Source organism: Desmodus rotundus, chromosome 4 (assembly GCF_022682495.2).
Source record: "Desmodus rotundus isolate HL8 chromosome 4, HLdesRot8A.1, whole genome shotgun sequence".
In the NCBI taxonomy this organism is placed as follows: domain Eukaryota; kingdom Metazoa; phylum Chordata; class Mammalia; order Chiroptera; family Phyllostomidae; genus Desmodus; species Desmodus rotundus.
This window is the reverse complement of record NC_071390.1, coordinates 114,827,887-114,841,240: the sequence shown is the minus strand read 5'-3', so window position 1 is coordinate 114,841,240 and position 13,354 is coordinate 114,827,887. Positions and strand designations below refer to the sequence as shown.

Below are 13,354 nucleotides of genomic sequence, written 5' to 3'. Positions count from 1 at the left end.
TTTCCCCCACGTCATTTGCCAAGGCCTCTAGAAAATCCCACTTGCTGACAGAACGAGTGATCTTGGCTGAACAAACACGCCAGTTGGAACGTGCTGTTTTAATGTGGTCTTGGTTTCCTTTGACAGAAAAGAAATCAGCAAGAGGATGACTGAAGAGAGTGTTTGAATTCAAGACTGGGGAGGAAGACACCCCTGCTCCTTCGGGAAGCTGTTCATGGATCACGACTTTGGTTACCCCAGTCGGATGGGGGTGGGGTGGGCAGTGCAGCAATCAGTACCTTTTTATATTCATGTATATTAAGTTGGGAAAAAACAGAGGCACTTTGCTACTTGTAAAAATAACATAATAAATAGAGTTTAAACATAGGAAACCATACTGTTCTGATGATAAAGTACTTTCTATGAAACACCTTTCTCTTTTGGCTCAGTCTATTTAGATATATCTGTGTTTCCTGCACTATTTTTATACCTATCAGGTAGATGGGCAAGTCTATATTTGTTACTCAGAAGTGGATTCTTTCCTAATCATTCCTTTTCCATTGAAAAAGTAGAACCTCATATTACCATAGAAAATGTTTTTCCTACTTGGAGGATTTTCATACAGTCTTTTTATCAGTTTAGCTTTAGTTTCGGTATAGCTAAACGAATACAGACTTCTCAAACTGAAGTAACCTTGAAAATGTCAATATTTTACAACCACCTTAATACACAGGGTGGGGCAAAAATAGATTTATAGTTGTGAGTATGCAAAACACAGTTTATTGTTTGCATTTTTAATTTATTTTTGTATTATTTTCCATACAAACAACTGTAAACCTATTTTTCCCCATCCTGTATATTGCTAAAGCTATCACAGATTTAATTAGAATTTGGCCTTTTTAAAAAATACTGGGCCCTGACTGGTGTGTCTCAGTGCACTGGGCATCGTCCCACAAACTGAAAGGTTGCCAGTTCGATTCCCAGTCAGGGCACATGCCTGGGTTGCTGGCAAGGTCCCTGGTTGTGGGGTTGTGTGAGAGATACCAATTGTTGTTGCTCTTGAATATTGATGTTTCTCTCCCTCTTTTTCTCCCTCCCTTCCCCTCTCAAAATAAATTTTTAAAAATCTTTAAAAACATACTGGAATTGTTGGGAGGTACATTCACTCTTTTAGTCCACTATTTTAGGAATTATTCTTCAGTGGCCTAATTGATGATGATGATGACACTGACGATACTGATACCGTACTAACTCAGCACTGACTGTATACAAGACACTCTGTTCAGTGCTCTTTACCTGTTATTTTATATTACAGAGTGTTTTGAAGAAACAGACCTTATAGTTCCCCAGGTATGTATCTAACATGGTATCAAAGAATATTTTGCTAGTTGGAGGGATGTTTCTTAGCACAGGAAACATAGGAATGCTGCCCAGGGAAGATGTGGAGAGAGGTGAGGCAGAGTTGCTGCCTTTGTACAGTGAAGTCAGGTTAGGTATAATGATGAAACATATTTCTTTTTTGACTATTTCAAAACTCTAGCTTTCTGTGTGGTATCTCAGTTACAATCACTTGATATTAGTGTTTTAAATAGAAAATACAAAGATCAAGTTCTTCCAACATGTTTTTTTTAAACTGCTCACAGGTGTCTGTTAGCTCATAATGGAGGGATTTTGTTTGTCTTTTATTGTGAATTGATTTAAGCTTAACTCGAAACTGGCTTTGCCAAGACGGTACTTTACAAGTAAAAAAAAAAAAAAGTAAATGTATTGATACTAGCTGAAAAAATTCAGGCTATTATAATAAAAAGAATCAAGCAAAATTTGGCAAATATTTCATAAACAGTATAATTCATGGTGTAAACTCATTAAATGTTTGCATTAATTTTCTTAGGGAAATTACTGAGTTCAGCACTCACTTTACATTTGAAAGTGTGATTTTTTTGTACATTGTTTCCTTTACTATACTTAATTTTAGTTGACTATTCTGATGTTAATACCAAATATAGGATAATATACAGAAAATATTCTCCTAAATTCAAATACCATTAATGAAGGTCTGAAGATTAGTTTTGAATGATCCTTTTATTTTACTGGCATTATCCGTTCTTTCTTTGAAGTGCTTCAGGTTAGTGCTGAATTTCGAAAGTGAATACCTGTGTTATTCCTTTGCTTGTTCCTGAAATCCTATCTTCTGAAGAGAAGACATTCCACCTGGTGATTTGACAGGTTGGAATAAGCATGTTTACTTTGCCCCGCAGGCAACTGCCCGTGGAACATGGGCATCTGGTACAGTGGGCTTTGCCCAAAACTTCTGCTCTAGAAAGTTTCTCTTTCATGTGCATTTTCTGTCTACTCAGCTATTTCTCCTGTTGGTAATTGAGGATTGTGTCTGAAAAAACAAACAGAAACTTTATATGACTGTTCTTGGAGCTTAAGTTCGTTTTCCTACCTATGAAGTGGGAGAATAATAATCATTAGTACATGAATCTATTAAATGAGATAACCATGGAAGTCTTTTCATATAGTGCATCACACGTAAGGAGCCCCCAACAGTGCTAGCTATTGTTACCATTTTGCTCTGCAGATCTCTGCGTATTTATTAAAGACAAGGTCTTCTTACCAGAATCAAAGAAATTTTGAGTGGAAAGGGACTTGAGAGATCATTCCGGCCCTTGTCTCTTTCTTCTTATCTCCCTCCCTCCCTTCCTCCCTTCCTTCCTTTCTTCCATTTTTTCTTCTTGTTTTTTTTTTGTTTTTTTTTTTTTTTTTAACACAGGAGAAAACTGTTGACAATAGGAGTTAAGACTTGTCCATAACCGAGATTAGAATCGAAACCACAAAAGAACTTTTGGCCTAATGATTTTCTCTAAGGGTTTTTAACCTCATATTTTTTATAGCTATGTTTCAATCAGGACAAATTACTTTAATAATACAATTTTCAAAAACGAATTTTTAAATAAAAGTATAAATTCATGGCCCTGGCTGGTGTGGCTCAGGGGACTCGTTGCTAACCTGCAAACCAAAAAGGTCACCCATTAGATTCCCAGTCAGGACACATGCCTGGGTTGCAGGCCAGGTCCCCATTGGGGGGGTGGGGGGGTGCACAAGAGGCAACCATACATTGATGTTTTTCTTCCTCTTTCTCCCTCCTTTCCCCTCATATAAATAAATAAAAATCTTTTTTAAAAAAGTGTAAATTCATGTCACACATTTGTAGGTAGAGTAAGTATAAAGAGAGTAAATAACGGAAATTAAGTGAAAAATAACTCTTTGAAAGATTAATTCATGTTTATGTTAACAAGTTTATTTAAATAATAAGACACTTGCCTTGACTGGTGTGGCTCAGTGGATTGAGCATCGTACCTCAGACCAAAAGGTCGCTGGTTTGATTCCCAGTTAGCGCGCATGCCTGGGTGGCAGGCCAGGTCCCCAGTTGCAGGGCCCAGTGAGAAGCAACTGATGGATGTTTGTGTCCTCCTCTCTCCTTCCCTTCCTCCCTCTCCAAAAATAAATAAAATCTTTAAAACACACACACACACACACAAGACACTTGACTTAAAAGGGAAACTGTCTTAAGAGTCATTTTAGTCTTGCCTAAAGACAGGTTGCCTTACATGTAACAACTGTGGACAAAAAAGTTAACAATTGTCCTTGGTTCACAATGAAATGAAAAAGATTAAAGTTCACCTATCGAACAAGGTATGCAGGATTTCTATATTCTTTGTTGAACAGTGAGACGAGAATAACTGGAATACAAAAGAAAGCTGAATGAGCTTCCACTGATGGAGAAAAGGGGTATTTTCACAAAATCAGTTTTCCCATCGCCTCTCCAGTTGCTGTCGTTCAAAACATTGGTTAAAAAAGTGCAAATGCTTTACATACAGTAAAGGAATGGGGACGATGAAAGAGTCATCAGGACGACGACAGAATTGGTGGAACCGCCTTTCATTTTTCTAATGGAGACTGTCTTGCTCTGTAGGAACAGTTCCGGAGTAAAGCGGCAGATTTCGTTAGGTTTCGTTAGATTTCGTTAGGACCCCTGCAGTCTGCCGCTGGAGCACACCCACTGTGTCTGCAGCTTCCGTTTCCAGCTCTGCAGGTGTGTCTTTTTCATTGATTGGCTGCCCGTCAAATTGGAAGCTGATCTGCCTCATTGACAAAACCCATCATTCACAATCACTTTTCATTAGTTTATTGAATGGTGTATGTTTCTTAATCTTAAACCGCACCACAGAGCCATCCTGCCCTGCCACCTTCAAATTAATTGTCCTGTCTCGACTCCTTTGGGCTTTTCATCGGCCATGGCAAGTGCCAGTCTCCTCAGCTGGCGCTTCACTAAAGAGGTACAAAGTCTGCACTGAGCGAGCCAGCTTTGGACATTTGAAAGACAAAATTCCTGTTTAACTTACTGTTTTAGTCACACATCATGTTGGCTCATAGAAAAGTTTCAATAAATATGCTAAGAAAATAACGATGGACTCCCCACTCACACAGTTTGTTATGTGTGCACACCAAGAAGAGGCTTGAGGAAGAGGAATGTAGGACCTAGTAGCCGCCAAGTAGTTGATGAAACAGCCACAAGCCTCATGTTAGGGGGCTGGGCAGTGAGCCTGGCATAAATTAATTACCTGGGGCGAGAACATACTCAAGTGTGCTCTAACAGAAAACCGAGGGGTCGGTGAGGTGAGCGCTGCTGCAACGACTCGTTCGGCCGGCGTTGGCAGACCCAGGCGCTGACCGGGCCTGCCTTCACAGGCCTAGCAGTAGGGTGCCCCGTGACAAGTAAGTAAAGAGAGAGGAACTGTGGTGTGCGGGGCACCGCAAACAATAATGGAGCCCTGGCCCGGTGGCCCGGTAGTTTGGAGTGTCGTCCCATACACCATAAGGTTACGGGTTCGATCCCCAGTCGGCAGCGTGTACGGGAGGCATCCAACTGATGTTTCTTTCACATCATTGTTTCTCTCCCTCTAAAATCAATAAACATATCTTCGGGTGAAGATTAAAAATAATAATAATGGAGTATGATACAGACATCTACTGTGATGAGAGAAGGAATGTCTGGGGAAGTGACGGTTAGGCTGAGACCCGATGATGAGAGGAAACTAAGCACGTGGAGAGGGCGGGTTTCCCACGCAGGAGCTTCAGGCACCTGGGCCTGCGGTGGGACGGGCCTGGCTAGAGTTGCAGCAACCCTAGGACCTCTGCGGGCGAGAGGCGAGGTGTGCGGGCCCTGGATCATGCCAGGGCCTTTTGCCTAAGATAAGACAGTGGGTTTTCATTCTCAAGTGAGGTGGGGAGCCAGCGAGAGGTTTAAAAGCAAAGGAGACATAGTCTAATTTAGGGTTTTGAAATGCAGTTCTGGTTTCTGTGTGGACTGCAGGTCAGCTGGAACAGTGCCTAGGAGTGACCGTGGTGGCTAGCACTGCAGGGCTGAGACAGTTGAGAGGAAGCAATGACAGGATTTAGGGCGTGGCGCAGGAGGGACCCAACTGATGCCACGGTTTTGTTTATTTTTCATTTATTGGGGTGACGGTTAATAAAATTATGTAGGTTTCAGGTGTGCAGTTCTATAACACATCATCTGTATATTGTACTGTGTGTTCACCACCCAAGTCAAGGCTCCTGTCACCATTTATCCCCCCTTTACCCTCCTCTCCCTCCCCCACCCCTTTTGCTCCGGTAGTTACCGTACTGTTGAATGTGTCTATGAGATGGGTTGGTTTGTTTGCTGGATCCGTTCACGTTTTTTACCCAGCCCCTCCCTCCCCCTCCCCTCTGACAGCTGTCAGTCTAGCCTCCGTATCTATGCATAATACTCTCCAAGTTTGTGATTTGAGCTGCTGGGTAGAAGGTGATTCCGTTTTTCTAAGAATGGGAAAGAATAAAAGGGACTAGTTGGGGAGGAACATCAAGATTTTGGTCCTGGACATGAAGATTCCAGTGACTTAAACCAATAAAGATGTGAGGAGATACTGGATAGAGAGTTCAAAAGGTAGTTTGGCTAGAAATGAAAATTGAGGGAGTCAGCATGTGTTAGCACTTAAAGCCACTGGGGTGGATGAGATTACTTCGGAAAGGTGCATGGCTTTCTGGAGGGAAATTCAACAGGCAGAACCTGTGTAGAATGGTAGGACTAGGCCAAAAGGTGTGGCTCATCAGGAAAAAACCAAAAGATGGCTTTATGTTCAGCTACGTGGGATACTGCTAAGAATAAGATAACAAAAAATTGTTCTTACATACTTGATGTAGCAATCTTATTTTGTTAAAAGTCCTAATGTGGGTACTTAATGTGAATTTAGATCGGTTCTTATTTTATTTATAAAATAAGTACAAATCTCTCCACACAACAGAAGTTAATACTTAGCAATCTAATTATTTTGAGATTTGTTCATTGATCATTACTCAAAGATGACTTAAATTGTATTTTTTGCTCACTGGTTTTCTTGACTATTGAGGACTCGTGTTTAACGTATAGAGTTCTTAGGTGGATTATCTCACGACACATTTATGGACTTGTAATCGAGTGAACACTTAAATCAAGTTTATCCTACCAATTACAAGTGGCCTGACCCTCCTCTCAAAAAAATGAATCTGTGTAACAGCAGTAATTTTGGAACAAGGTGAGCAGCTGGGGAGTCAACTATCCGTTCACAGCATATATACAATTAGTCATTGGGAACCTGAGTATAAATAGCAAAATAACCTTCAGAGTAAGCTACAGCAAATCTTACTTTGAGGATCTGGTGAAATCTGAGGGCTCTGAGAAAAATTTTTACACACAATTTCAGGGAGTTGTGGACCCCAGATGAAGAATGCCCCGGGCTAAAGCCAGGAGAGATCTGATTGGAAGCCAGGCTTCTGCAATTGTAAGAATGGAGCCACTTTATAGTGCACCTCGGAAAAGTAAAGCGCACAACTTTAGTTTCAGATACAATATCTAACAATGGTGTTTATGGAGTTAATTCATTTATAGTACATCCCCTCATAGAATAGTTTGTTACCTCACATAAAGAAAGTAAGCTGTGTATTAGAATTCAACCAGAGCAGCAGAGCCAGTATGAGATATATATGTACGTGCATATAGATGTGTATATATGTATATACACATCCACTGTGTGTGTGTGTGTGTGTGTGTAAATAGGGATTGATATATGTAATTGAGAGGGCTGGCTACGCAATCCAAGTCTGTAGGGCAGGCTGGAACTGCATGAGCAGGGGCCTGGAGGCCTCATCCACAGGTATAATGTCATCTCAGGGAAGCCTCCTCCCTGCTTTGAAAGCCCTCCAGCTGAAGAGCCAGGCGCACCAGGGTAATCTCCCTTAAAGTTAACTGACAGGGACTTTAATTACATCTGCCAAACCCTCTTCTCAGCAGGCCCTAGATGAGTGAGTGAGTGAGTGAGTGACTGGGGACTGCAGCCGCAAGCTGGCACCTGGAGAGGCCCAGGAGCTAGCTGCGGTGATGGGTCACCACAGCTCTGTTGGGCTGGCCAAAAAGTTCACTTGGCTTTTTCCATAAGGTGGCTCTCGTAGCTCTTAGTCACCTTTAACTTCATTCGAAACAGTTTCATTAGATTGTATTGTGACAGCTGTCATATCAGTGTACATTTTTTAAAAACTTAATCAAAATTGGTGAATTTTTATGTAGCCATTTTAATATTGAAGATGGAAGAAAATACACATTTTCAGCATATTATGCTTTATTATTTCAAGAAAGGTAAAAATGCAACTGAAATGCAAAAAAAGATGTGCAGTGTAAGGAGAAGATGCTATAAGTGGTCGAACGTGTCAAAAGTAGTTTGCGAAGGTTCGTGCTGGAGATTTCTTGCTGGATGATGCTTCATGGTCGGGTAGACCAGTGGAAGTTGACAGCAATCAAATTGAGACATTAACTGAGAACAACCAACGTTGTATCATGTGGGACATAGCCAACATACTCAAGGTATCCAAATCAATAAAGTTACTGGTAAAAATGAAAAAGGTGTCCTTCATTTTATGGAAAAAGCTAAATGGGCTTTTTGGCCAACCCAATATTTCAAGAGTATATTGTGTGATGTAAGTAATAATTATTATTTTTAATGTTTTTATCCTCAAGTGAAAATTCAGTTTATTCATCAACTTATGACACAGAACACAAGAGGCAAAGTGTTTCACATCATAGATTTCACTTCCAGCTCCTTGGCATGTGCATTTCCTTGGCTAAAAGGAGAGACTCGACAGGAAAGCCAGGCAATGCTTGGGAAGCTGAAATAAGGATGGTCAGGAGCAATGCTAACATTATCCTCACAGGGATGGGCACAAGGGGGCTATTAGTCACAAGCAGATCTAGAACTGTTAGCTGGATGCTAGAGCCATCGCGGGCCTCAGTCATCCCCACCACACAGGTACAGCAGCGCTTTCTTGTGGTCATCCTTGGTGTCTTGCTGGATGTAGTAGTACAGGGACTTGCCATACTTTCTCTTGAATTCAGACCTAATTTTAACATGTCCACTTCGCTGCAGGCAACTGTGATTCTGAGCAGGACCTTATCACCAGTCCTGTTGCCCTTCGTGGAGTTGTACAGTTGGTCAGCAAAATACAGGGGCTTGTTCCAGATACACTGGACTGGGTTCAGGAAAGCATTTTCCAGGTCTCCCTTGACTTTCTTCTTGATGCTCTCCAACATGTCATGAGGGCTGTAGCTCTTGTACCTTTCACATACTTTCTGGCCGTGACACACACTCGCTCGGTCACGATGCTGATCCTTTTGGCAACATCAGTTCCTTTCCTCTTCACTCTAGCATCAGAGAGATCCTGGGCATCTTGGTCAGTCAGTTCACAATCAATGACAGCCATCCTCTGCTCTTGTACCCTTTTCAAGGGCAACCATCAGGTTGCAGAAGTCACCACCAGTGTTGGAAGTAATGTCCTCCAGATTTGTCTCGCACATTTCCTTAGACCCTGTTCATTTCCTGCAACTCCTGGTTGGTCCTTGAGCAGATGATCTTAATGGGAGTCCTCATCAGTGTCCAGCCCCTTCATGGAGGCCTTCAGTCCAGAAGCATCATACTGAGCAGGCGCTTTCAATAGGCCCCAAATAATCACCCTGCCCAGGTGGCCACACAAGGGGGACTCCGGCACTGATGCAAGTTCCTTTTTGGTCCTTTTCTGGTACTTGAAGGTGATATCCTGTCTGTGTTCATGGCTGCGGTTGGTCAAAATGCTGACGCTAATGACCTCATCCACACTTTTTGTCTTGATAGTAATTTCAGTGTTCAAAGCATCTCGGTCAGCATCACAGTTCGTGTAGGCTTTGACTAACCCATACACACTTGGGGTGTAGAGTGATCAACTCCATGCTGAGCGTGCACAGAATTTTGTGAACAGACATTTTGAAACAAGCTGGGCCAGATGCTGAGCTAATTCTTTTTTTTTTAAAGGTGCAAACTGTTCACTGGAATGGTTTATCCTTGAAAAGTGTTTTAGAGAAGACTATACACTTATTTTGTGATGCAGCTGTTACTCCAAAACCATTTCTTGAATCTTTTTGGAAGTTTCTTTAGATCCATTTATAAGCTACTGTAGAAAATTTAATATTTTATTCAATACCTTGTGTCTTGACCAAAGTGACACATACTTCTATATCTCACTTCTTTCTTATTCATCAGATGTGGTTCAGAATTTTCCCAAAATTTCAAAGTCCACTTCAGGAAGCTTTAATTTTATGTCCTACTAGGACATCAATTTTTCTGAAGCACAATTCCAGTCATTTGAATGCCTAAAGACTCTCAGAGCTTTCCCATTTCTTATAAAGTGCAGACTCCTCAGGGGGTCATTGAAAGCCCTGTGCAACGTTGCCCAATCTGTCTTTATGGCCCACTTTCATTCTCACCAGCCCTCGCTGTTCTCCAGCCAACCGAAATGGCCTGAGAGAGCTGAGGACGTCTGTATCTTTCTCACTTATTTTGCTGTGCCTCACCACTCCACCCCCACTAACCCCCCAGCCCAATCTCCTGCTTATTTTTTAAATGTATTTTTTTGATTATGCTATTACAGTTGTCCCATTTCCCCCCTTCACTCCACTCCATCCTGCATACTCCCTCCCTCCCACATCCCCCCCTATAGTTCATGTCCATGGGTCACATATGTAAGTTCTTTGGCTTCTACATTTCCTATACTATTCTTACCCTCCCCCTGTCTATTTTCTACCTACCATTTATGCTACTTATTCTCTGTACCTTTCCCCCCCTCCCTCTCCCACTCCCCTGTTGATAACCCTCCATGTGATCTCCATTTCTGTGGTTCTGTTCCTGTTCTAGTTCTTTGCTTAGTTTGCTTTTGTTTCTGTTTTAGGTGTGGTTGTTAATAACTGTGAGTTTGCTGTCATTTTTACTGTTCATATTTTTTATCTTCTTTTTCTTAGATAAATCCCTTTAACATGTCATATAATAAGGGTTTGGTGATGATGAACCCCTTTAACTTGACCTTATCTGGGAAGCACTTTATCTGCCCTTCCTTTCTAAATGATAGCTTTGCTGGATAGAGCAATCTTGGATGTAGGTCCTTGTTTTTCATGATTTGGAATCCTTTCCAGCCCCTTCTTGCCTGTAAGGGCTCTTTTGAGAAATCAGCTGACAGTCTTATGGGAACTCCTTTGTAGGTAACTGTCTCCTTTTCTCTTGCTGCTTCTAAGATTCTCTCCTTCTGTTTCATCTTGGGTAATGTAATTATGATGTGCCTTGGTGTGTTCCTCCTTGGGTCCAGCTTCTTTGGGACTCTCTGAGCTTCCTGGACTTCCTGGAAGTCTATTTCCTTTGCCAGGTTAGGGAAGTTCTCCTTCATTATTTGTTCAAATAAGTTTTCAATTTCTTGCTCTTCCTCTTCTCCTTCTGGTATCCCTATAATTCAGATGTTGGAACATTTAAAGATGTCCTGGAGGTTCCTAAGCCTCTCTTGATTTTTTTGAATTCTCGTTTCTTCATTCTTTTCTGGTTGGATGTTTCTTTCTTCCTTCTGGTCCACACTGTTCATTTGAGTCCCAGTTTCCTTCCCATCACTATTGGTTCCCTGTACATTTTCCTTTGTTTCTCTTAGCATAGCCTTCATTTTTTCATCTAATTTGAGACCAAATTCAACCAATTCTGTGAGCTTCCTGATTACCAGTGTTTTGAACTGTGCATCTGATAGGTTGACTATCTCTTAGTTGTATTTTTTCTGGGGCTTTGATCTGTTCTTTCATTTGGGCCATTTTTTTTTTTTTTTTGTCTTGGCGTGCCTGTTATGTAAAGGGGCGGAGCTTTAGGTGTTCACCAGGGCGGGGTAACACTGGTCTCTGTGCTGTGACACTGTTTGTGGGGGAGGGGCTGAGAGGGAGCAATGGCGCCCACTCCACTCTGTGCCGGATTTCAGTAACTCCCTCTGCTACCCACAATCAAGTTGAGTGCTTCTGGTGCTGATTCCCGAGTGGGTGAGTTTGTGTACCTTCTAGGCCCCTGTGGGTCACTCCAACTAACTGTCTTGTGAGGCTGGGAGTTTCTCCCACTGCTGCCTCAACCCCCCACAGGTGTTTTCACTCAGAGGTTTGAGACTTTATTTCCCCACGCTGGAACTCTGGGTTGTGCGGTCTGTCACATGGCCTACCAGCTGCTGCCTCACTGGCCAGCTGCAGCTTTGCCTACCCTGCTCCACAATCCGCCACCTCACTGGTCTGGCAGCCGTGGCCTTGCTGCGAGTCCTCTCTGCCCGGCTGCCTGTCTCTGCCCTTCCTATGGTTCTGGATGAAGGTTTCTTTATCTCCTTGGTTGTCGGACTTCCATACAATTCAATTTTCTGTCCGTTCTGGTTGTTTTATGTTTTTAAATTGTTGTCCTTCTTTTGGTTGTGTGAGGAGGCACAGTGTGTCTACCTACGCCTTCATCTTGGCCAGAAGTCCAATATCCTGCGTATTAAAAGCCAGCCTTCAAGGCCTGGCTCATGTGGCATGCTCCTCATGAAGGTATCCCAAGAATGTTTTCTGTGCCAGGACTTTCATAGCACCTTCATACTACTATTCCTTTTATACCTAGAACCCTGTCCAGTGATGTGGGATGTGGCATCATAATGCAATAATACCAACTGCCAGAGTGGAGGGGGTGAGAAAGGTACCCTTGCTTTGTCTCCTCGCAGTGCTCTGTATTCTGTCTTGGCCACATGGAATGTGATGTCGCACCACTGAAGGTATTTTGACTTGCAAGTGATTCAAAGTGCGTCTCCAGAACACTTTCCACGACAGGAGGCTCACCAAAACTAATGCATTGCCCCCAAGGTTAACAAGTTGAATAATGCAAGACCCAATCATATATGTTAATCTGTATTTTTTAGTCACAGTATGGAATCACTACCCCAGGTTATTAATGAGTGTCTTGTCTTTCCTTAATGAACCAGGTCATCCAAAACCTATTGCTGAGATCCCATCTCACAGCATGCATGATCGAACATGTACTGGCCACTGAACTGGGACTAAATTCCAACCATGTGATTACTTCTGCCCACTAGTTCTTACAAAAAACAAACATACACACTTACCTCTACAGAACTTCAGTATGATCTGTGGCTGCTTTCTACTCATCTTTTCAGATATTCCGCCTCCTTACTCGTCCCCGACCCCAGCACTAATGAGCCCTATTTCAACTTGAGCCACGTGCAGACAACTGCGATCACTGCCTGGGGAGCCATGCCTCCCATGCGTTGAAAAATCATGGAGGTAGTTCTGTTTGTGTTTTGTTTGTTTTGTGTGTAAGTAGAAAATTAGGTTTCTGGGTTGTGGTTGCCTGTCAGCACAGCCCAAGGATGACTCAAGTAGATTCGATACCAGATGGCTTGGGTTAGAATTGGCTCTGCTGCCTGCTCACAGCTCAATCCTGGGCGAAGTATTGAATCTCTTGTGCCCTTCATTTTCTTGATGTATAAAGTAGAGATGAAGCCAGAAATGAACATAAAACACTATGAAGCCAGAAACTGCCCTATTTTGACTTCTGGCAACAAGTCAGACAGAAGAGGACAGTTTCCGGCTTCATAGTGTATGCTCAGGAAATAGGACCTCTTACTGCACTGTGTCATCGTGTGATTTCAGTGAGCTGTCTACCTCTGTATTCTATTTATTGTTTGTGTTATATAACTAAGTTATCCCACTTTTCCCTCTTTGCCTATCTCTTCCCAGCACTCCCCACTACCTCTACATTTTAATAATCCAATCACATTTTATGCCTTCTGCCTTCCTCTCTGTTGGGGGGAAGGGTTCTAGTGGCAGATTGCTCTGTATTTATTTTCTCCAGCCTACCTGCATACCTCGACCTTTCTCTACTACAGCATTGCCTAGTGGGACCTACAGCCATCCAACGTCCCAAGACTCACTTCC

At 42.4% G+C, this 13,354-nt stretch overlaps 1 protein-coding gene and 1 pseudogene across 6 annotated transcripts in view; one reads left to right on the top strand and one right to left on the bottom strand.

Annotated features, from left to right (window-relative positions):
- CDC123 (cell division cycle 123) overlaps positions 1-1,875 on the top strand; it is a 56,124-nt gene extending 54,249 nt beyond the window's left edge. For all 6 annotated transcript variants that reach the window (XM_053922884.1, XM_045186193.3, XM_024580227.4 and 3 more), the window contains one exon: positions 127-1,875. In XM_053922884.1, coding sequence (XP_053778859.1) covers positions 127-153 — 27 coding nt within the window. In that variant the 3' untranslated portion in view covers positions 154-1,875. The remainder of the gene's footprint in view (positions 1-126) is intronic.
- A 5,791-nt stretch (positions 1,876-7,666) lies between these two features.
- On the bottom strand, positions 7,667-9,349 carry LOC112320983 (annexin A2 pseudogene; annotated as a pseudogene).
- Positions 9,350-13,354: the final 4,005 nt, after the last annotated feature.